The sequence below is a fragment of the Zootoca vivipara genome, chromosome 14 (assembly GCF_963506605.1).
Source record: "Zootoca vivipara chromosome 14, rZooViv1.1, whole genome shotgun sequence".
NCBI lineage: Eukaryota > Metazoa > Chordata > Lepidosauria > Squamata > Lacertidae > Zootoca > Zootoca vivipara.
In genome coordinates this window covers 14,112,895-14,136,080 of record NC_083289.1, presented here as the reverse complement: position 1 = coordinate 14,136,080, position 23,186 = coordinate 14,112,895, and the positions used below count along the sequence as shown (strand labels likewise).

The 23,186-nt window shown below is 43.3% G+C and overlaps 1 protein-coding gene across 3 annotated transcripts in view; it reads right to left on the bottom strand.

The window, feature by feature from the left end:
* Positions 1-19,977, bottom strand: part of GALK2 (galactokinase 2) — a 72,055-nt gene extending 52,078 nt beyond the window's left edge. Inside the window, exons 1-5 of one of the 3 annotated variants that reach the window (XM_035131693.2) lie at positions 19,621-19,977; positions 17,581-17,669; positions 16,417-16,540; positions 11,978-12,068; positions 3,649-3,795 (exon numbers count right to left, since the gene is read on the bottom strand). In XM_035131693.2, coding sequence (XP_034987584.1) covers positions 3,649-3,795; positions 11,978-12,068; positions 16,417-16,540; positions 17,581-17,669; positions 19,621-19,673 — 504 coding nt within the window. In that variant the 5' untranslated portion in view covers positions 19,674-19,977. The remainder of the gene's footprint in view (positions 1-3,648; positions 3,796-11,977; positions 12,069-16,416; positions 16,541-17,580; positions 17,670-19,620) is intronic. The other 2 variants (XM_035131691.2, XM_035131692.2) reach the window with 2 other exon arrangements.
* Positions 19,978-23,186: the final 3,209 nt, after the last annotated feature.

Below are 23,186 nucleotides of genomic sequence, written 5' to 3'. Positions count from 1 at the left end.
CTCTTATCCCAGCAAGCCAACCCAAGCTCTGTCTCATACCAATGACAAACTTAGTTGGTCTCTAAGGTGCTACTGGAAGGATTTTTTTATTTTGTTTGCACTATATGCGGTATATACGGTATATATTTTTAAGCACTATGATACCACTATTTAAACAGTCATGGTGTCTTGCAAAGAATCCTGGGAAGTATGGTTTGTTGTAGTTCTTTAAAATGTAACAACACTGCTTTAAATGCATATTGCAGATAAGTCCTCAATATTTCTTTCAGCAGCTTTGAAAAGTAGGCAAGTATTGTCATTTCCATAGTACAGAACGAAGTTCTGGCTGAGAGATATTTAGTATCGGAGGAATCTTTCCATGCTCTTCCCTCTCTGTATTTTAAAGAGCACCCACATAGAAATTCATATGCATTTTTGTGTATATATCTCCTAATACATGCACTATTTATACAGTTTTGTCAAATGTGATATGTATTTTGCATTGCTGCATGTGATTTTTGCAATGCAAAATACCCTAACAGAATGCATTTTTGTACATTACTTTTGCTAATACCGTATATACTTTTTGTATGCATTATTTGGTTGGAAAATTGAACAGCAAAAGTGCTAATTTCAAATGACAGCTGTATTTTAGTTTGCATATTGGTTTGCAAAGTGTACATTTGGGAAGTTTGCCTTAAAAGATGAACCAAATGAATTTGTCCACAATTATCTTTGTTGCTCACTAACCAGAGTTTAAACCATGGATGGGGAAACTGAAGCCCTTCAGATGTTGTTCAACCCCAGTTCCCATCAGTTGCAGAGAGCATGGCTGGTAATCAGGGATAATGGGAGCTGTAGTTCAACATCTGGAAGGCCATGGTTTGATTTAAACTAACAACGTTGAACCTAACAGGGAACTCTAGTTAGTTGAAAAGCAGGAGCAGATGCTTCCAAATTCCTCCCCACAGCTAACGAAGGAGAGTGCAAAAGACTGAGGCTCGCTCATGGAACACTAAATCGTATTTTAGGGTTACATCCAAACTGGTCTACTGGCTTGGATACCCAGTAAATTTGTAGCTGAGATGAAAGTTGAACTTCCCCACCTCACAGCTTAACCTAGGATGAGAAACCTTCAGCCTGGGAGGCAAAAGCAGCCAGTCAGGATTCTCTATACCAGGCATAGGCAAACTCCGGCCCTCCATATGTTTAGGACAGGGCCGTCTTAAGCATATCTGGCGCCCTGGCGCGAAGATCCCTCCGGCACCCCCTCCCCGTTTCCCAGCACGGCTGTCTGGTGGGCGCAGCGCGGCTGCCGCAGGCTCAGCTGCGCAGCGCCCTGGCGGCGGCCTGCGCCACCCAGCCTTGCCGTAGGGCCGGCCCTGGTTTGGGACTACAATTCCCATCATCCCTAGCTAACAGGGCCAGTAGTTGGGGATGATGGGAATTGTAGTTCCAAACATCTGGAGGCCCGGAGTTTGCCTATGCCTGCTCTATACGGTCCATGGGACACTTGCCAGGTCACAGCCACACCCACTCTGCCCAAGCCACACCCCTCACCATCCCTACTTCATTCCCTGCTTGAGTTTTTCTGCCTGGCTCCGACAACACCTCTTGGCTGCCTGGAATCATAGCTGTCAAGTTCTCGCTTTTTTTAAGGGAAATTCCCTTATGCTGAATAGGCTTCCTCGCGAGAAAGGGGAAAACTTGACAGCTATGGCCTGGATGGATGCTAGAGAGGGTTGTGTGAATGTGTGTAGAAACCAGCCTTTTGCACAAAGGTACAATTTACATTATTTGGTTTGCCCACAGTTGCCTCTGCCACTGCCCACCACTGGCATGCCCCCCCCCCCGAAGGCTGCTCAAGTGGGGATGCGGCCCTCTGTCTGGAGAGAGTTCCCCATGCTTGTCTTAAACACTATGCGACGTTAGCTAGATATTGGCTCAATGCTGAAAATGGTTAGCACTGTGTATCTGGTTGGAGAGTATCCAAGATTTTCTCTAAACCACTGTGCATGAATGATGACCTTTAAAAAGAAAAAAATCTGGGCAACTGGAGACAATGCAGATTTCTAAACACATTAATCAGACACAGCATAAACTGTTTTCTGAATTTAGTTACAACAGACAAAAGTATGTTATTTTAAAAATAAAACAGAGTCAATGTTTCATGTGAGTTTTAACTGCACAATGCTTTTTGTTTTTAGTCTTCCTTCATTCTCTTTAGTGTACAGAAACACAACCCACACAAAAAGGGGAAATCGTATTGAATCGGCATCATTAACACACTGACATAGGACTTAAGCATGCTTACCCTAAGCTTGGGTTAAAATACTTTTCTGATCAGGATATTTTGATAAGGTGTGAGTTCTTCTTCCAAGCTAAATATGCAGCACTTTCAAGGTTTGATCCCTGAAGCCCTGTCCACAATCTCATTATGTTAAAGTATGGGGAGCAGGTATCAGATATATTTTCCTCCTCTTGGAAACCTATCAACAGCTCCTAGGGATTGCCAAAGAACAACTCCTAAGGGTGCCAATAGTTGATTTAAAAGAAAACAGGGGAAAACATTCAGGACCAATGAATGGGAGTGTCTCCAGTGCCCTTACTGCTGGAATCCTGATGTCAATCTGTCACGCTGGGCTCTGACTTGCTCTGACCCAGGCCTCCTGATGAATGATGATCCCATGTAAGCAGACAACCCACCCGCCCCCGCCCCCAAAAAAATCCGGTAGGGGCTCCCTGGGCTTGCCTCCAGGGGTCACTCTGGAGGTACATCAAGGTGGGTTTCTGACAAACCTCTGGCAGTGGAACTGCCAACTAAGTCAGAGGGGAATGTCATCATCCCAGCCCTCAAGACGATGTACTGTACATCAGAAGGTCCAAGCCCAGACAGCAGGTCATTGACAAAATACATGCCTGTGAGCCCAATGCTGCTGCACAACACCTGAGTAAAGGGCTCCTTGCAAGTAATGGCTCTTGCAAGGAAATGCTCTTAGAGCAGATTCAAGCATCTGCAGTTGGTGCTGGGTGTGGTCTGGGGCAACAGGCTTCAGTTAGGAGTCTATCAATTGCTAGGAACAATGCATGCAATTCAGCTTCCTATGCTGAACTTGACTTGTTACTTTCCTTGCATGTTGTGAGGCAGCCCCAAATATTGTCCGGTTGTTATCAAACTGCCAGAACTATAATGAGTGGACCAAAAGACAAGGCCATGCAAGGAGGCTTAGGATAGGCTAAAATATATCCCCCTACAGCACCTTTAACATGTGTTTCCATGCTAGACAGAAGATAGCCAACAATACTTTCTCCATTTTGCAATGAGCTATCCAACAGGTCATTGTGAAAACAATCCGCAGCTTCTTCTTTTTTTTAATGTTAATACAAATCAGCCTTCCCCAGCCTGATGTCTTCCTGATGTTTCGGACCACACCTCCCACTAGCCCCAGCCAGCACTGCAGTCTTATTCTTATTCTTAATATGCTCCCCATCTGACTGGGTCACCCCAGCCACTGTGGGCAGCTTCCAACAAATTAAAACACAATGGCCAAAGGTCAGAGATGACAGAAGTCGTAATCCAACAACACCTGAAATTTAGAAATGCTGATTTTTAACATGGTCTCTCACGAATTGTACTCCCCTCCCCACAACCTGCCTTCTGTCCGGTACCTTTGGAAGAGTCTTTCCATTGGCCATAAGGGTCACGAGTCCTGCACAGCAGACCAAGGCACTGGAACTGGAGAGGCCAGAACTTGGAGGGATGGTGCCTTCTACAAGGCAGTTCATGCCGCTTGGGCTGTCAAGACTGAAATGATCCTAAACAGTAAGGGGAAAATTACTAAAAATTAATCAATAAGCTCAGGCACACATATTCAGTATAAAATAAGCAAAGAATGGCTCTTACATTAACATTGGGGCAGGACTGGCATAGTTTCTCACAGGGACAACATAATATTTGAAGGCTAGAAATCTAGAAATACTTTATTGTCACTGTACCACTTGTTTACACCAGGTGGCGCTGTGGGTTAAATCACAGAGTCTACTCTAGGGCTTGCCGATCAGAAGGTCGGCGGTTCGAATCCCTGCAACAGGGTGAGCTCCCGTTGCTCAGTCCCAGCTCCTGCCAACCTAGCAGTTCGAAAGCACATCAAAGTGCAAGTAGATAAATAGGGACCGCTCCGGCGGGAAGGTAAACGGCGTTTCCGTGCGCTGCTCTGGTTAACAGGTGTTTGCCAGTACAACTTACCAGTAGCTAATGAAAAATCCAAAGAAAACCTACATCCACCTGTTCCTTGCCCAATTTTTTTCCAGTTATATAGCAGCTATTTAGAGGCCCAAATTATCACTGTACTCAGCCATGATAAGTCTATAAAAAGTGCTGCTTATATGAAGACTTGTGCAGAATGCTCTGCAAACCACTTTTACATTAGTAAGAAATTTCAATATTGGGCTTTGAAAAAATGGCCGGTTTTTACTGAAACTATAGTATATAGACAGCTCCATTTTTCTATAGTAGGACAAAGCCATCTTATGTGGTCTGTGGCTTACCGTAGAAAGTAATCATTCTAACTCCCAGACTCCTAGTACAAGATCAGCAGACGAGCTACTGGGCCAGCAACCTCATAAGCTAAAATATGTTAACAATTTCCCCCAAAGTCCACATATTGTCAATCAAAGACCTGTTTTAGCCAAGTGGAAGTTTTATGAGTTAGACCAGATGCCAAATGGGATGCCAATGCCTTCAAGTCAAATAGATATCAAATATATTATTCTTGTTGGTACAGATGGAGAAAATATTAATAAATATCAGATATTATCACAGAGGTAGGGAGTTGTGGTCAGCATTTAGAATTCTCACTACTAACTGGACAGAACACAGCACATAAAAAACTTTTAATGGTACATTTAATTTTCCCCAGCAAAAAAATTATTGGCAGAATTTATTTGAAGTTGCTTTGCTTTTGATGACAACTAACAAATCAGTGTTTTTAGAACAAACTGGTATGTTTTGAATATGTCTTCCAGTGTTAAGACTCTTTCAAGTTGTTTAAAAAATGTCTTACACCCAGAAACAGACCTATGCATAAAATTGCTGCATCAAAATTTTTACACATCATGCTTTGTGAACGTTATTCTATATATACACATTAGCTGGCCCTGCCACGCGTTGCTGTGGCTCATCCCTCTGACTCCCCCCCCCACTCTGTCCCGACCCATGACCTATTCTGGCCCCTCCCCCCCACCCACCCCGGTTCATCCCTGTGACTGTCCCCACCCTGTCCCGACCCATGAGGCATCGCCCCCCCTCCCCATCACATCCCTGTGACTGGTCCCAGTCCCTTCCCTATACCCCCTCTTCCCCCCACCCCTCGGCTCATCTCTGTGACTCCCCCTACCCCCCCTGCCCGCCCGCCCTGGTGGATCTCTGCGATTCACCTGGTGGCGGCGTATCCCGGCCTGTATGTCAGGTATTGGGAGTGCGGGGTTTGGCCTGCGGCGGCGGCAACAGTGGCCGTTGGGCCTGGCCTGCCTTGCGGGGTTGTTGTAGTGGCGGCGGGATCCGGTTTGTGACGGCGGAAACAGGAGGGTGGGTTGGCTCATGAGGTGAGTGCAGCGGCGGTGGGGTTCGGGCTGTCTCCTGCGGTCTGCCTTTGAGGGGTATTGGCCGTTTTGGCGGTTACAGCATCTCTGGGGGTTACGTCATGATTTGGCCCTACCCTCAGAGACGCAGCTTCTGAAGGAAGCTTTCCTAGCTGCAGTACCAGTGTAGCCGCCGCTAGAGGGTGCTGTTTTGCAACATCTCCTGTGCTCCCAGCAGGCACTTGAGGGTGATTTGTGAGTTCTGGAACACGGTTTTGGGGTTTTTTTTTACGTTGCCCAGGTGTGACATCTGTCTACACAACCTGTATATGGTCACTCTCATATTCACTTTGGACGTTGTGTCAAAATTTGAACGTAATTGGTCAAGCAGTTTCGGAGAAAAGTGGACACCCACCCACATGCCCAGTTTACATTTATATATATATATATAGATACAGTGGTAGGCACAAACATCCATGTTTTCCATTTTATTTCTAACAGCTTGGCTTTATTATTATAATTATTATTTATTAAGTTTGTTTACTGCCCTTCATCTGAAGATCTGAGGGCAGTTTTATCCATTTTTATTTTGAAGAAAGGTCTGCTGACTTTCTGGGCTTCTGAAGTGAGGTGGCTGGCACTTCTACAGGGCAATAAAAACTAAAAAATGTGATGGGTTTTTTGGAAATGGAAACAGACTTATGGATGCTACATTCTATATGATGTAGCCAATTGCACATTTGCACAGTGATGCAATGAATGCACAGTCTCTCAGAGGCTGTTAATGGCAACCAGTAGATGGAGTTGGGCTGTTGACCAAGTTAAATTCTTTGGTTAATTTAGCCCTGCTGAGACTATCAGGTCCAGTGAGAACTCTGAGGTTAAGATCTAGCAGTTTAAGTGGCCCTACAAAGGAGTAATGCGATCAATTACAGCTGCATCAAATGAGCTGCTTCCCATGATACAGTAACTGAGAGATTGCAGGAGCATGCTAATTCCTTTTTTGTACATGTCACTCTTCAGTCAGAAAGCAAAATAACACACATCTATCACCACTTGCAACATCCCACTTAGCAATTGTGGGTCTTTTTCTTTCTATATTTTGCAATCCTAGTGGCGAATGAAGCAATCCCTTCTCCATTTTTTCCAATTATTATTATTTTCTCTCCCCCCACTTTGCTTCCTAGGAATCTCTCCTTCTGGGAGCTGAAAGAAGACCTGGCGAAGAAATCTTTTAAATTCCTGGCCTCTCATTTTCTGGAGCTGTAAACACTTGCTCTGCAGAAGGTTGAAATATTTTTGATTCCTAGGAAAGAGCATCATTTTTTTCCCCACATTTTCACTGCAGATGGAACAGAAATTATTTTGGCCAATCACATATGACACAGGCATAGTGCCTTACTGACAATTTAAGACAAATTTACAGGAGCTTGGGTTGCCTGAGATTTGGGAGCAATCGGTTCAGACTTTTGGCAATCTGCTCCTCCTTTTGCGGTCCATGGTTCAGGGAAGACGGGAAGAGAGAAGGGGTGTTGGAAAAGGAGAGAGTAAATATGGGGCTCTGGCCACTTCGGGTTCTGGTGCCCCCTCCACCAGAATGTGGCCCTCAAAAAATTAGTGCAAAGGGAATGTGGCCCTTGACTGTTCTACTAAGTCCCCCTAAGCATACTGTGAGTTTCTTTTCCATGTATCTATCTGCTTTGTGTTTGGTAGGTGGTCTGGCTTATCCTGACATGAAATATTAAATTAAGAAAAACATACTGGAAAGGCCAAAAGGATAAATGATATAGTACTAAACAACTTAACTTTTGCACAAGGATTTACAAATTTCAGTGAGTGGGTGACTTGGCCTGACTATTTTAGTATCTCTCCTGGATCACAGGCTGAGATACTCTATAGCATCCTTGAGACTGCAGTCCATTGTGGTATTTTAAGGAAGACAGAAAGTGAGGAGGAATTAAAGAACCTTTTAATGAGGGTGAAAGAGGAGAGCGCAAAATATGGTCTGAAGCTCAACATCAAAAAAACCAAGATCATGGCCACTGGTCCCATCACCTCCTGGCAAATAGAAGGGGAAGAAATGGAGGCAGTGAGAGATTTTACTTTCTTGGGCTCCTTGATCACTGCAGATGGTGACAGCAGTCACGAAATTAAAAGACACCTGCTTCTTGGGAGAAAAGCAATGACAAACCTAGACAGCATCTTAAAAAGCAGAGATATCACCTTGCCTACAAAGGTCCGTATAGTTAAAGCTATGGTTTTCCCAGTAGTGATGTATGGAAGTGAGAGCTGGACCATAAAGAAGGCTGATCGCCGAAGAATTGATGCTTTTGAATTATAGTGCTGGAGGAGACTCTTGAGAGTCCCATGGACTGCAAGAAGATCAAACCTATCCATTCTTAAGGAAATCAGCCCTGAGTGCTCACTGGAAGGACAGATCGTGAAGGTGAGGCTCCAATACTTTGGCCACCTCATGAGAAGAGAAGAATCCTTGGAAAAGACCTTGATGTTGGGAAAGATGGAGGGCACTAGGAGAAGGGGACGACAGAGGACGAGATGGTTGGACAGTGTTCTCAAAGCTACGAACATGAGTTTGACCAAACTGCAGGAGGCAGTGGAAGACAGGAGTGCCTGGCGTGCTATGGTCCATGGGGTCACGAAGAGTCGGACACGACAAAACGACTAAACAGCAACAAGGAAGACAGAATAAAATTAGCTATGGAAATTGGCTGTACTAAGAGGAACGGAAGACTTTGTCCATTATTTACTGTTGTTGTTGTTGTTGTTGTTGTTGTTGTTGTTGTTGTTGTTGTTGTTGTTGTTGTTATATTTATACCCTGCCCATCTGGTAAGGCCTCCTCAGCCACTCTGGGCGGCTCCCAACAGAATATTAAAAATAGGATTAAAATCAAACATTAAAAACTTCCCTAAACAGGGCTGCCTTCAGATGTCTTCTAAAAGTCAGATAGTTCTTTATTTCCTTGACATCTGATGGGAGGGCATTCCACAGGGCAGGCGCCACTACCGAGAAGGCCCTCTGCTTGGTTCCCTGCCTGTAACATCACTTCTTGCGGGGAGGGAGCTGCCAGAAGGCCCTTGGAGCTGGACCTCAGTGTCCGGGATGGATGATGGGCATGGAGACACTCCTTTAGGCATACCAGGCCGAGGCTGTTGAGGGCTTTAAAGGTTAGCACCAACACTTTGAATTGTGCTTGGAAACGTACTGTAAATTATATGACATTCAGATGGAAGCTTTGAGGAAGGCCCATAGCTCACCGGTAGAGCATCTGCTTTGCAGAAGGTCCCAAGTTCAATCCCTAGCATCTACATATATATGTAGAGAGATGTTTTGCTGCTTTCAGTTTTTATAGACAACACTGAGCTAGATGGAGCAAAGGTCTGACGCAGTCTACGGCAGCTTTCAACATTCCTAAACTTTGTTCAAGAACATTTGGTTAACAGTGGCCAAGCTTATTCAGCAGAGGTGAATAACTAGTTTTCCTTGGGCAGGGGCATTTTCTCAAGGGTAAGGGAGGAGGCACACAATGGCAGTGGGCAAGGCCGCAACACACACACACACAGCCTAGCTTCCAAGTAAATGCATTGGATTGCAGCCTCGTTGCATTTAAAGGGGTTTATTCCACAGTAAGTTTGTTTAGGGTTACAGTCTAAAAGGAGTAGGGGAAAAGAATGGAAGGCAGGTCTACCAGTGGTTATTACCACGATAGCTAAGTGGAACCCCCACGTTCAGAAGTTGCATATGCGGAGGAAAAACAGAGATAGCGGCCACCTTCATAAACTGTTTACCAGCACCTGCTGTTAGCAGGCTTGGAGCCAGCAAGCAATATAATGGAGCAACTGTCAGGGCCCAATACCACTGGGCCCGCTGCCATAACTACCACCACCACTGCTACGGCCTGCTCAATGCAGTGGCCAGCAAAAACACGGCGTGGTGCTCATGGGAGTTGTGAGCCCACACTCACCGGGTGGTGGGGCCAGTGAATTGCACCATTTGCAATGCAGTGGTACCTCCACTTACGAATTTAATGCATTCCGAATGCACATTTGTAAGTCGAAAAAAATTGTACGTCGAATCCCATAGGAATGCATTGGGAGAAAAAATTCATGTCGAAGCAACCCCATCTAAAAATTCATAAGTAGAAAAAATCCTATCTAAACCGCATCCAAGATGGCGGACAGAGCTCCATTTGTAAGTAGAAACATTCGTAAGTAGAGTTATTCGTAAGTAGAGGTACCACTGTATAGCGAAGCTTTTTTAACGTTTAATGTTCTGTTACGTTTTTATATATGTTGAAAACCACCCAGAGTGGCTGGAGTAACCCAGTCAGATGGGCAAGGTACAAATGAAGAAGGAGAGGAAGAGGAGGAGGAGGAGGCCTGGCCCATGTATCAATACATCGTCCAGGACTGGTTTGAGGGCCAGAGCGCAATAGCTCCTTCACCAGCGGTATATTGCGAGTGGGGCTTGCCTGTTTCCCCTCCCCAGCTGAGACAAACCCAGTGCTACTGCCACTCACAGCTGAGTGGGCAGAGCATTGGGGCTCCTTTAAATGCAGGAAGCGCCCGTTTCCTCGCAGTTTCACAGAGTCCCCACCCCACCGCCGGCTCACAATATATCTTGTTTCTCCCTCTGCATCATATGAGGGCAGAGTGCGATGGCGGTTTCACCAGCGATATATCCTGAGTCCCTCTGCTAGCAAAGTTCGCTGGAGGAAGGAACGCTAGCAGACACTGCTAGCAGAGGGACTCAGAGGTGGCAGTTTCACCAGGGATATACCGCTGAGTGAAGCCGACATGATGGTTTGTTCCTCATACTGGTCCTGGGCAATATATCAATATATCGCCCAGGCCTACCCACCAAGGGTAGCCTGTTTGTCCCCTTCAAAAACAAACAAACCCAGACCTGAATGAAATAGAATGGTGGTCTGGTCCAGCAAAGTAAGATTCACATGCTCTTATAAACCTATAGCTAAAGGTGAGGATTTCCAAGAGAAAGTTTGCAATCTCTGCAAAGTCTGATTTATTTTAAAACGTTATCCTCCCACACGCCCTGACATAATTCCAGTATTAGACAGTTCTTGCGGAATTCTTGCAGCACCCACAGAAAATAGCTCTAGTTCAACACGTCCTAATCACCACCACAAATGACCCACATAAAAATTCCCTTTCTTAGACACACAAACAAACTATTAGCTCAAGCACTGTCGCCGCCAACCACTTCCACACAGAACATCAGAAGACAAGACTGAGAGGCAGGGGGGAAATCTAAGTCATATATTTAACTAGGAACTCATTGGCAGAATTGCCTTGAAAGGGGATCACGCTTGCAAACCTATCACGCAATGTTTAACATTGGGAAGGGGGGGGGAGAAGAGGAGAGCGCCTGACTCCAGTTTCAAAACTGAACGTGGATTTTACCAAGTTCTACAGCACTTCTCTTCCAAAAGGATAGCACGTTCAATTTAATATAAACACGTTTAGGTCCTTGGATTCTCTTGCAACTTCCAGTTGAATAATGTTTTGCTTAAGGGGTTTTTGTTGTGTTTGCGTTTACTTTCTTTTTAACGTTTTATATGCATCACCTCCTTTATAGAGAACTGTTCAGCATGCACAAATCTCCCCCCCCCCCAATTTTATTTCCCACTTGGAGCCAGGAAACAAACTGGAGTTTACTGTCTCTGCGGGCCCCAAAACAGGTTACCTGATAGAATGTGGTTTTGCAATAAATCACTGGCTGATTTGCAAGCCCTAGACAAGGCACACAAGGAAAGGCGAGTGGAGAGGAAAGGTAGAGGAGGAAGATTGATTTTTCAAGTACAAAACCAAGTAGTAAGCTATAAGCAGGCACTTATATCTAACTGGAGATCAGGCTGAATGCCCCTTAATGATTCTTGTCTATGAGGAAATGTAACCCTCAGGCCGAAAAAGAGTTCCTGTCCCTGGTACAGGGCTTTACTGCAAGTAATATGGTTATTAGCCCCCACTCCACAACTCTGCCCACCTGTAATTTTACTAATTTCAGTGGGTTAACCCAGGATTTCCAGGTTATAATGTTGAGTTAATATTAGAGAATGTTGATCATATTCCTATGTCCCACTTTTATTAATTTTCTCTATTCTTGGAGCTCTGAAAAAAATCTTTCAAAAACTCATAGCAAGGAGAAACATTTTAATGTCTGAAACGTGAAACAAGAGACCATAAATTTTGAAAGAGTTTTGTAGCCATGGTGCTTTATCTGTGTAAATAAATATAACTATAATGCATTTTAAATTATTAAATTAATACTTTGTTATATTGTGTTATTTTTTTAAAAAAAACTTCAAATGATTCACATACCCAATACATTTTTAATAAAAAAATTAACTTGCTAAAATGATGCATACTGAATTTGTTTTACCTCAATTCCTTTGACTCCACATAGAAAGTAGTTGTGCCACAAAGGTTCCATTTGATTAATTTGAATGTTGTTGGCATTTGTCGTAAAATCCCTGGAAAATATAAACATACAGGGGAAAACATTAAAAGTCCATGAAACTATCAATGTAGGTTTTAGTGCTTTTAAAAATATAAATGACCTGCTGCTGCCATCTGCTGGCTAGGGAGCGACACATTCTTTTCTTTTTCTGCCAAAGGTTTTGCCAAGGGCCTGTCAAACATTATTTCTTCATCTCACCCAGGGTGGATTTGATTTAAATCAAACTGATTTAAATCACGATTTAAATCACTAGTCAGTAAGGCTTGATTTAAATCATAGTTGATTTAAATCATAAAGACTAATTCTTGCTGGTATAACTTTAATATGCAAGTAGATGAAGATTTTTAGAATAACAACTTTTCATATTAGTTTTTTTATCCCCAGTTTAATAGGTTAATCATTCATATTTGGACAACTTTACTGTTGTACTTAGGAAGGAGAAAAATAATCATTACCTTAATAATAACAATTTAAATAGATTTATTCAACTGAAACAATAACATTTCAGCAAATGTTATTTGCTTAAACAAACATCCATGTTTGTTAACTAATTTGGCTAAACAAAAACAAAATATATATATTTTAAGAAACTTAGACTGTCAGCCCAGCCTACACATGAAAAACTTAAATACTGTCCACTCCAAACAATCAGAAAAATATTGTTTCGTTTCTATTCACTGAACTTCTTGAAACTTAGCACTGAAGGGGTTGCTTCTGTATTCATAGGTTTGTAGAACAATAGGATTAAGGTCTTTTTCTCAACTCTGTTCATGTTATAACATTTTTGCTGTGAAGAAGAGGCATGTGATCTCTGTTGAGTCAAATTCAGTTTTGAGAACTGCAAAAGTAAACCAAGCACCTGTGATAATATCTTGTAGGCAGAGAAACTGCCCAATAATCTTACAAAAACCTCTGGAAGAGCATGACATTGTGAATGGATTAATGGAATTTATTTACCCCCAAAATTAAACATATACAACCTTATACTACAAAATTAAAAAACTAATCTTTATTTCATGATGGAATAACCTTTGGATGGTAATATGTTTTCCTCGAAAAGCATTTTATTAAAAAAAATCCAATTTAAATCAAAAAAATCCGATTTAAATCAAAAAAATCCGATTTAAATCAAAAAAATCCGATTTTTTGATTTTTTTAAAAAAATCATTGATTTTTATCCACCCTGATCTCACCTGACCCCACTCTGACTCTCAAGATGCTGGCCAGAGAGAGATCGGGATCAGGCCGCACGTTTGTGCCAGCTCACTTTCTAAACACCCTCCCTGCTCTCCTCACCAGGTGGAGAGGTAAGCATGCCTAATCTGCATTCATGTTCATCACACGGACTCCCAATTTGGGGTGCCCCACACCATGTACTCTGAGGGACAGAGGGCACCTCCAGATTGTCTCTGTTTTGTGGAATACTATTTTGTTGAAAACATACAATTTTGCTCAACTGAACTACCCTAGTGTGGGGATGGAGACCCTTAGGCCCAGGCGCCAAATGCTGCTCTCTAGGTCGGTCGGTCTCCTTGGCCAACACACCTTCCTGAGCAGCACCCAGTGGTGACTAGTGCCCACTAGGGCTAGTAGGGGCAGAGAGCAGAGAGCCTGGCCATCGGGGGAGTCAGAGACAATGAAAGGAAGAGCCAACTAATTCTGCCTTTGATCCCCATCCTCTTTCTAACTGAGTTCTACAAGGGCAGGCATAGGCAAACTCCGGCCCTCCAGGTGTTTGGGACTACAATTCCCATCATCCCTGACCACTGGTCCTGTTAGCTACAGGTGGGAATTGTAGTCCCAAACATCTGGAGGGCCGGAGTTTGCCTATGCCTGTACAAGGGCAACACTAAGGCTAATGAAGAGAATGCTGGCAGGCAGTTCCATCCCTTGGACTGGTTTTAGCTAAGGTTAAGGTAGATAGGGGGGGGTGACTGAGAGAGGGGCAATGCCCCAGTTACAGAATATACCAGCCCTGCTTTGCATCCGCCTGTTCTTGCCTGGCTGTAGTGTGTCCTAGAACACGCATAGACAAACTCAGCCCTCCAGATGTTTGGGACTACAACTCCCAACATTCCTGACCACTGGTCCTGTTAGCTATGGATGATGGGAGTTGTAGTCCCAAACATCTGGAGGGCCAAGTTTGCCTATGCCTGTCCTAGAACTCTGCTAATGCTTCTTGGTTGCCTGAATTGAGGGTTGTGGGTTATGCCACTAAGGAGCATGTGGCCCCTGGAAGATTCTCCAAAAAAGAATGTGGCCCTTCGGCTGAAACACCAATCCACTTTTTTAAAAGAATCGGGTTTTGTGGTTTGGACAGTGTTGGTGAAATGCACTGAAAAGCGTGGGACAGTGATTAATATGAAGATGCAGAACAGTGCACAAGCATATCAGGATGAATGCTCACTGTTGTATAAGCTTCCCACAAACGAATGTTCTGTAGGGACTGAACATGGTATAACTATTCTAGGTAGGGGGGGAAAGCATCTAGACAGACCCTAAGGTCTATTTTACAAACCAGACTGTTTTCCATGTTTTCTTAAAATTCATCAGGCAATTCAGATGAATGATACCACAAAAAAGAGAAGTTACTGTTGATAGAAATCACTCTGTGCTACGAGTTCTTATTGTTTGCCATAGAAAATAAATATGCAGTCTGCTGCTTCCCCTTTTCTCTCCTCCCTCCAAATAAACAGGGATCCTGTTTCCTCTGTGCATGCCTTTCTTTTAAAAGCTCAAAAACCAAACAATAAACAAAACAGGGATAATTATATGGTACTGCTGGCTGCCCCACGGAATTAAATGTTACAAGTTGGGTGTGCAGACCACTGAAATTATTTGCAGCCTCTTCAAACCAAAAGACTGAAAGAAATGTTGGCATCTAAACCGGCACATGATATTCAGACATCCATCCTCACAAGATGGCCAGGCACGATGCAATATAACTGTGAGAAATGAGTAAATGGGAAAACTCTTTGCAAAGAACAGAAAACTGACACTTTCATTCTATCCTGGAAATTATCAACACAATAATCTTACTATAGAGTTGTCTGAGGCAACCTTTCTGCAATTCAGGTGCAGAGAATTTTAAAATCCAGTGTTATGAATCAAGACTCCATTCTTTTTTTTAGAATAATAATTTGACCTGTACAGACAACCAAAATAGCCCAAGAGGAAATCTCACTTAGGTATAGTTTGGTCCTCTGTATTATGCTGTAAGACAAGGGTTGGGAGCCTCCGGCCCACGAGCCAAATTGGCCCATGAGGCAGTTTTCTTTAAACTACATCCCCCGCCAAGCATTTAGGAACACTTAAGACATAAGGTGCTTCCGTTTCAAGAGAAAGGTGTGCAAGTTCTGTTACATACAAGGAAAACACAAGTCACTCTGAAAGAAAGTATTAGAGCACTCCAAATAATTTGCTCATGTACAGTACACACACAGAATATAGCAGATCTAGCTGAAAGGCACCACATGGATATCTGCACTGATCATTACAATGCATCCCTAATCATCATCATTGTATAATCTTAGTCTTTCACTGCCAGCAGCTGTGGTTAGGGTGGTGTTTAGGAGGCAGACCTCCCTCTTGAATCTTCCAGTTGCTAGAATCACCAGAGTTCTCTGGCTCCCAGTTCCTGGCTCAAGTTTTATAGACTTGCAGAATTATACCTATATCACTCCCTGTGATATTCACCTTGGCCTGGTAGATTGGTCTTTGTCTGTATTATACATTTAAAGCAGTATTATAGTACTTTAAACAGTCATGGTTTCCCTTAAAAAGAGTGTACTTTGTGAAGGGTGCCAAAAGTTGTTAGGAAACATGATCATTTAGAGTAGTATGATACTGTTTTAAATGTACAGTGCAGATGTCCCTGTGTCATGGAATCATAGAGTTGCAAGGGAGCATGAGGATTATCTAGTTCATTCCCCTGCAATCATTTGCCCAACGTGGGGCTCAAACCCACAACCCTGAGATTAAGACTCCCATGCTCTACCGACTGAGCTATCCACAGGGCTAGACTGATCCTCTGCTCTTGACCTTGGTTTGTTTGGACTGTGCTGCATCTGTAATCCTGTCTTCATTGGTGAGCACTTTGCTGACGTCCAGTCTCCTGTAACTTGGGACACTTGCTCCCAGAATGGCCCTTCCACCTTGCTATGAAATATTTGCGTGTCCAAATTTACTTCTTTTTCTGTTCCTTTCCCATCCCATTTTGCTTTATATTGTGTCTATCAGAATGCAAGCTTGAAGGCATTGGGTATCTTGCTTTTTAATCATTGCACAGTGCCTAGGAAACTTTAGGTATAATTTAGGTAATTTTAGGTAACAACAATAACTGAAATAACGAGAACACTTACGAGTACAAAGGGTTTGTATTGGCCAGATGGATAGCTGGGGTGTTTAGAGGTTCAGCAGCTATAAGTATATCTTGCTCTATGGCCATTGGGAGCACAGCATATCCACAATAATCTATATGTTCACCTACCAAACAAAAAAGAATATTAACAACGTTTTGAGATGGGCTGGAACGCATCGGCAACAGCAGAATAATCCCTTTTAAAAGAAGGATAGTTTTTACACACGCCAGAGAAATTCTATCAAATATACTGGGGTATATAATTTATATACTGGTCCAGTTCAGATGTAATGGGAAAGAATTATTTCCTATCATGACACTAACAAACTGTACACATTGTCTACTCACACAGTCTCCCCCTCCCCATGCACACAAAGAAATTAGAAATGTATGTTTCTGATGTTCAAAAAGCAGTAGTTCACCATGACATCCTAACTGAGGAAACTGTGGTTTGTTTAAACTGTGATTAGTGAGAACAAGCCAAAATCAGATGAAAAAAGAAATGTTCTCAGTGCATCTCAGTGGCAGGCACATACCAGTAGTTCATCTCCATTTAAAGCAGGGCAGGAGACTTGGTGGCCCTTAAGATATAACGTACTGGCCTCCAGTGAGCATGGATTATTATGAGAGATGATGGCAGTGGGAGTGCCACAGGTTCCTCAGCCTGGTATAATAAAGCATAACAGGTAGCAGGACTGCGAAAGACCTCGGCCGCTAATCTTTGAGAACTGAGGCCAGTACTGAGGTAATCGGTATGAGGAAGTTTCATATTTTCATATACTACATCAAGAGGCTATAATAGCAAATGGTTTGCAATGCAGAAAGTCCCAGATTCTGTCTCTGGCACCAAAAGACTTGGATTAGGAGGACTGGGAAAGGTCCCAAACTGATGGGTTTGACAGCTGCTACAAGTCAGAGTAGACAACACTGGGCTAGTTGGGTAAAAGGTAATCCTGTATGGATTAGTTTCAAAAATGAAGACACAAAATTGCTGACCATCCTGCACTTCTTGCGAGTTTCATCCTTTGATGTACCGGTAACTGTGTGAAATTGCAAAAGCAGAGGAAATAAGATGTGGTATCTGAAAGCATGCTTCCATGTATGTACACATGTTTATGCATATTAGCCACTGAATTCATATTAACCTCAGTATGTATTCTTTTACCTATTAAGTTGACTCGCCCTGGTGCCCGAGCATAAAACTTGGGAGTTGATTTAAATTTAGAGATGAACATCTTCTTCAGCTTCAGCAATCTGGAAAATCATGTTGGCACATTTAAGATTAATTTTGCTTCGGTTTTGTTATGTTGTTTTGATTTTAACTGTGATCTTGTGCACCACACAGGTATGTATTACAATGCAGTACAGTGGTACCTTGGTTTGCGAACAGTCTGGTTTGCATACGTTTTGGATTACAAACACGTCAAACCCGGAAGTGCGTGTCCTGGTTTGCGAACTTTTTTTGGATTACAACTCATTTTTTGGATTACAAACAAATCTTTTGGGGAGACCCCATTGGAGAAAGCACGCTTTGGGTTACAACCTGTTTTGGTTTACGAACGGACCTCCGGAACTGATTGTGGTTGTAAACCAAGGTATCACTGTATATCAATTGAATGAATAACAAAGATGTAGCAGCTTTAGAGAACCAACATCAATTCAAGGGATAAGATCCAACAGGTATAACATCCAAGGCTAGCTTAACATGAAGGGGCAGCAGTTTTTGTATACTAATGAAGTTTTATCCATTTATGCATAACAGGGTTTTCATTTCTGTTAATTATCAAGAGGGAATGTATATGTCAGGGTGGGTGGGGAACAGCCTCCCCCCAACCTGGTGCCCTCCAGATGTTTCAGAAAAAAATTCTCTCATCATCCCTGGCTGGCACAACATCTGGAAGGCACCATGTCATAGGAGACTATAGTAGAGAGCATATACTTTGCATGTTGAAGGTTTAGGGTTCAACCACTGGTACGATGGAGAAGGCATCTCAGGTAACAAGTGATGTGAAAAGATAGCCTCCTGAGGCTGTCAAGAACCATTACCAATCAGAACAGACAATAGTGACCTAGTTGGATGATTACGGTAGTTTGATATGTGATGTGGCAGTAGTTTGATATGTGATGTAGGCTTCCATGGTCAGATTGTCTACCCCTGCCTTATATCGCTGGTCTATCTAGTTTAGCACTGTCTGCACTGACTGGCAGTATCTCTTGAGAAATTCAGACAGCAATGTTTTCCAGCCCTACATAGAAATGTCAGGGATTGAAGCCGAGGCCAACACGTGTTCTTCCACTGAGCTATGGGTGTAGCCAAGGGGGGGACGGGGGGCAGCTGACCCCCTAAATCAATCAAAATCAATACAAATCTGAGGTTCTGCCCCCCCTAACAAAAGCCTGTTCCCCCCTAACAAAAATCCTGGCTACATCCATGCACTGAGCAATGACCTTTTTGCTATTTTCTCAGTTCAACCTTCCAACAGGAAGGGGAAGACTCATGTAAGCCACCTTTTGCTCAGTGAAAGAAAGGCAGCATGCAAACCCAATAAATAAAAATAATACAGGGACATGTTGTATTGGTTGGGGGGGGGAGTGTTATGGGCTTCAATCCTATGCACACTTACCTTGGAATAAACACCATCAAACAAGTGGGACTTATTTCCAAGTAAACACACACAGCACCAGTGCTTTTTTTTTCCTAAAAAAAATGTTTAGGGGTACTCTCATTTTCCTACTCATATTGAATTAATGCCCCTCAATGAGGCCAAACTTAGATTCACAAAATGTTTAGGGGTATGTGTACCCCTGCGTACCCCCAGGAAAAAAGCACTGCACAGCACTGTATAGCATATTACCGTAAAGAATAATATATATATATAGGGGTGGGTGGGTGTGAATGAGAATGACAAAAAAAATATGAATCCCACAAGTTCATGTTAAACGTGGGTCCCAGGTCTGAAAACGTCGATCTGGAACATAATCTTCAACAGTGCTGGAGGATGGGCGTTTGGGAACACAATTTCTTAAACATCCTTTGTGTCTAAAGCATAAAAATCTTGGTTTTGTATTTTTTAAAAAAAAAAAATCCCGTTGTTATGTTCCTTGCTGTATGGCAGCGACTCCTGCTTATTGCTGGATAGGGTAAACAAAAACAAAAAAACGATGGAGGATCTAGAGATCGGCTGTAGGGAAGACAATCACGCACCTGGGCTCCTCTACCAGCTGGACCGAGATGGTGGGAGGGAGATCCGCGGCCATGGTTTGCTCCTTGCGAGTTGGCGCGCACCAGGGCAAAGTAAAGCGGTTGGAGATTTTCTCTTTTCTAGCTAGCTTGCAAAGCCCTAAGGCTCAGATCCTGGAGTACAGAAGCTGCTTCCTTCCGGCATTACGGGGGCGGAGGCGGGGGAAGAGAGAAATCAGCTGCAAACGCCCAGCCGCTGCTACATTTCCTCTTTGTATTCCCCGCCCAGGTCCGCCATACAGGCAGCGCTTGCGCCAACAACTCGCTTGAGCAAATAGAAACTCGGCAAGTTATGATCCTCTTGCAGCCAAATTTAGAGGCTGTTCGCACACCAGTCAGTACATTATCGTAGCTCAACCGGGCGGTGGAGGAGGAATCTAGTTACTGAATCTCTGGCGCCTCCCCCATCGGGAAGACTTGTCTATAAGCGCCACCAAGGACTTCCCTTAACTTGAAATAGGGTTTATTCACACGGAGATGGCGGGGAGGCAATCAGCAGTCCGGTCCTGTATAAGCTTTCTTTGAAGTAAATGTCACTGTCTCAACGCATGATGTGTGGAATTCCCTGTCACAAGATGTGGCAATGGCTTCTAACAAATGTATTCCTACCTAAAATATTTAAAATCGCAGTGAATTTGTATGGTATATAGTTGGTATAGTTTACAGAGACAATTTCTAGATACGTATATACTGTATGGGACGCGGGTGGCGCTGTGGTTAAACCACTGAGCCTAGGGCTTGCTGATCAGAAGGTCGGCGGTTTGAATCCCTGTGATGGGGTGAGCTCCCGTTGCTTGGTCCCAGCTCCTGCCAACCTAGCAGTTCGAAAGCACGTCAAAATGCAAGTAGATAAATAGGAACCGCTACAGCGGGAAGGTAAACGGCGTTTCCATGTGCTGCTCTGGTTTGCCAGAAGCGGCTTTGTCATGCTGGCCACATGACCTGGAAGCTATACGCCGGCTCCCTTGGCCAATAATGCGAGATGAGCGCGCAACCCCAGAGTCGGTCACGACTGGACCTAATGGTCAGGGGTCCCTTTACCTTTACCTTACGGGAAGGTAAGCGGTGTTTCCGTGTGCTGCTCTGGTTCGCCAGAAGCGGCTTTGTCATGCTGGCCACATGACCTGGAAGCTGTAAACCGGCTCCCTCAGCTAATAACATGAGATGAGCGCCGCAACCCCAGAGTCGGTGACGACTGGACCTAATGGTCAGGGGTCGCTTTACCTTTATATACTCCTTTAGAGGGTGGGCAGGATATAAATTTAATAAATAAAGAAATCTGAACTAAAATCATAGCTTGTTCTATGTTTATAGTCCATATACAGCAGAAAATTATCAACTGTTTCTAATCTGCCTTCTCTAAATCTGATATGTTAATTTTAGACTACCAATGATATATCAACATTTATGATAGCCACTAATTTAGGTGGCATTAAAAAGGGATTAGAAAATTAACGGACAACAAGTCTATGGCAAGGGCCATAGCTTAGTGGTACAGACATCTGCTGTGCATACAGAATGTCCCAGCATAGCTGTCACATTTTCCCTTTTCTCGCGAGGAAGCCTATTCAGCATAAGGGAATTTCCCTTTAAAAAAAAAGGGAGAACGTGACAGCTATGTGTCCCAGGTTCAGTCCCCAGCATTTCCGGGTAGGACATTTAATGTCTCCAGCCTGAAACTCTGGAGAGCTGCTGCCAGTCAGTGTAGACAATACTCAGCTAGATGGACTCAGTATAAGGCAGCTTCCTTTGCTCCTAGTCATGATAGCTGTATGGAACTGCCAGCATCAGAAACAGTCTGCCACTTTAGATCAGTTGCTGGGGAGTAACTGCAGAAAAGTGATATAAACTTCAAGGTTTGCTGATGAGTTTTCCAGAGGAATCTGCTGGGCCACCTGGGAAGTGGACTAAGTGGATCTTTTGACTGATCCAGCAAGGCTCTTAGTAGAACTTACTTCCAATTAAGCATTTTAGAATCACATCTTAAACCTGCTTGAGATGGCCTGATGTACTCTAACATCAAAAGATGTTGACATTTTAAAATCAGTAGAAAGAATTCCAACAAGGACCAGGCTTAAACATAGGGTACCTGCTCGGATCACCATTTGTCATGCTTTCACCTCACACATACAAAAGATGATTCATAAAAAACGGGAAGCAAAATGGTTCCAAATAGCTTTAGTATCTAAAAGCATCTATACAACAGCAACACTGTCTTTAAGACATATTTTGATACAGTGCATTGCCTTTCATAAGGGCAATGAAAAAGTCTTTCATGTTCAAAATGTGTAATCCTTAAAAGCTGTGTGCCATTGTCCTCACATAGACTGGGAGTAAAAAAAACCAGTAAGAATATGTGTTCCTGCTGGTGATGCATAGAAAAAGCAGGATGGGATGGATCAATAATTTCTGCAAAAAAAACTTGTGCTATATGCATGTAGAAGAGCAGGAATATCCTGAAAGGACCCTCCCTCTTGTGTTTATATGAAGCAGTAACTGTCCAAATGCTCTCTTCAGATCCAGTGAAGACCATCATTGATCTATGCACATAAAACAAATTCACACACAGACATCTTCCAAAAACCCATCCCAAACCCAAACCCCAAAAGTCCCATGGTGACAAGCAAATGGAAGAGAGGGGAGATCCCAGCAGACTTTAGGGATGCAAAAATTATCAATCTATTTTAAAATGGTGATAGAACAGATTGCGGAAATTATTGAGGCATCTCTTTATTAGTTGTGGCCGGCAAATTTTTTTGCAAGGATCTTAGCAAACCGTCTCCTAACAATATCCGACGCTACCCTTCCTGAATCCCAAAATGGTTTTCGACCTTCTACAGGGACAGTGGGCATGATTTTCACTGCTCGACAGCTTGCGGAAAAATGCAGAGAGCAAAATCAACCCCTGTATATGGCGTTTACTGATCTGGATAAGGCCTTCAGCACTGTAAATCGTAATGCCCTGTGGACTGTCCTTCTGAAAATTGGCTGCCCATATAAATTTGTGAACATCCTTCGGCTCCTCCATGATAATGTGACAGCAACAATCACAAGTAACAATGCCTCTCAAAGTGAATCATTTACAGTGGGATCAGGTGCTAAACAGGGTTGTGTTATCGCCCCAACTCTATTTATTATTTTGATTGCATGATCCTACACTTTGTTGAAGGGAAACTACTCACCGGAGTAGAAATCATATATCAAACTGATGGAAAGCTCTTTAACTTGAGTAGGCTGAAAGCAAAGAGTAAGGTTACTGTAACTTCCATCATAGAGCTTGCTGATGACAATGTAGGGTGTGCACACTCAAAGGATGACCTCCAAACCATCCTAAATATATTTGCAGAAGCTTACAGAAAGCTTGGCCTATCGCTCAACATTCAAAAAACAAAGGTGCTGCCCCAACAAACACAAAACAACTCCTCTGCAGTGCAACAAATCCAACTCAATGGTGTAATGTTGGAAAGTGTCTATCACAGGTCCCCAAACTAAGGCCCGGGGTGGACGGATGCAGCCCAATCGCCTTCTAA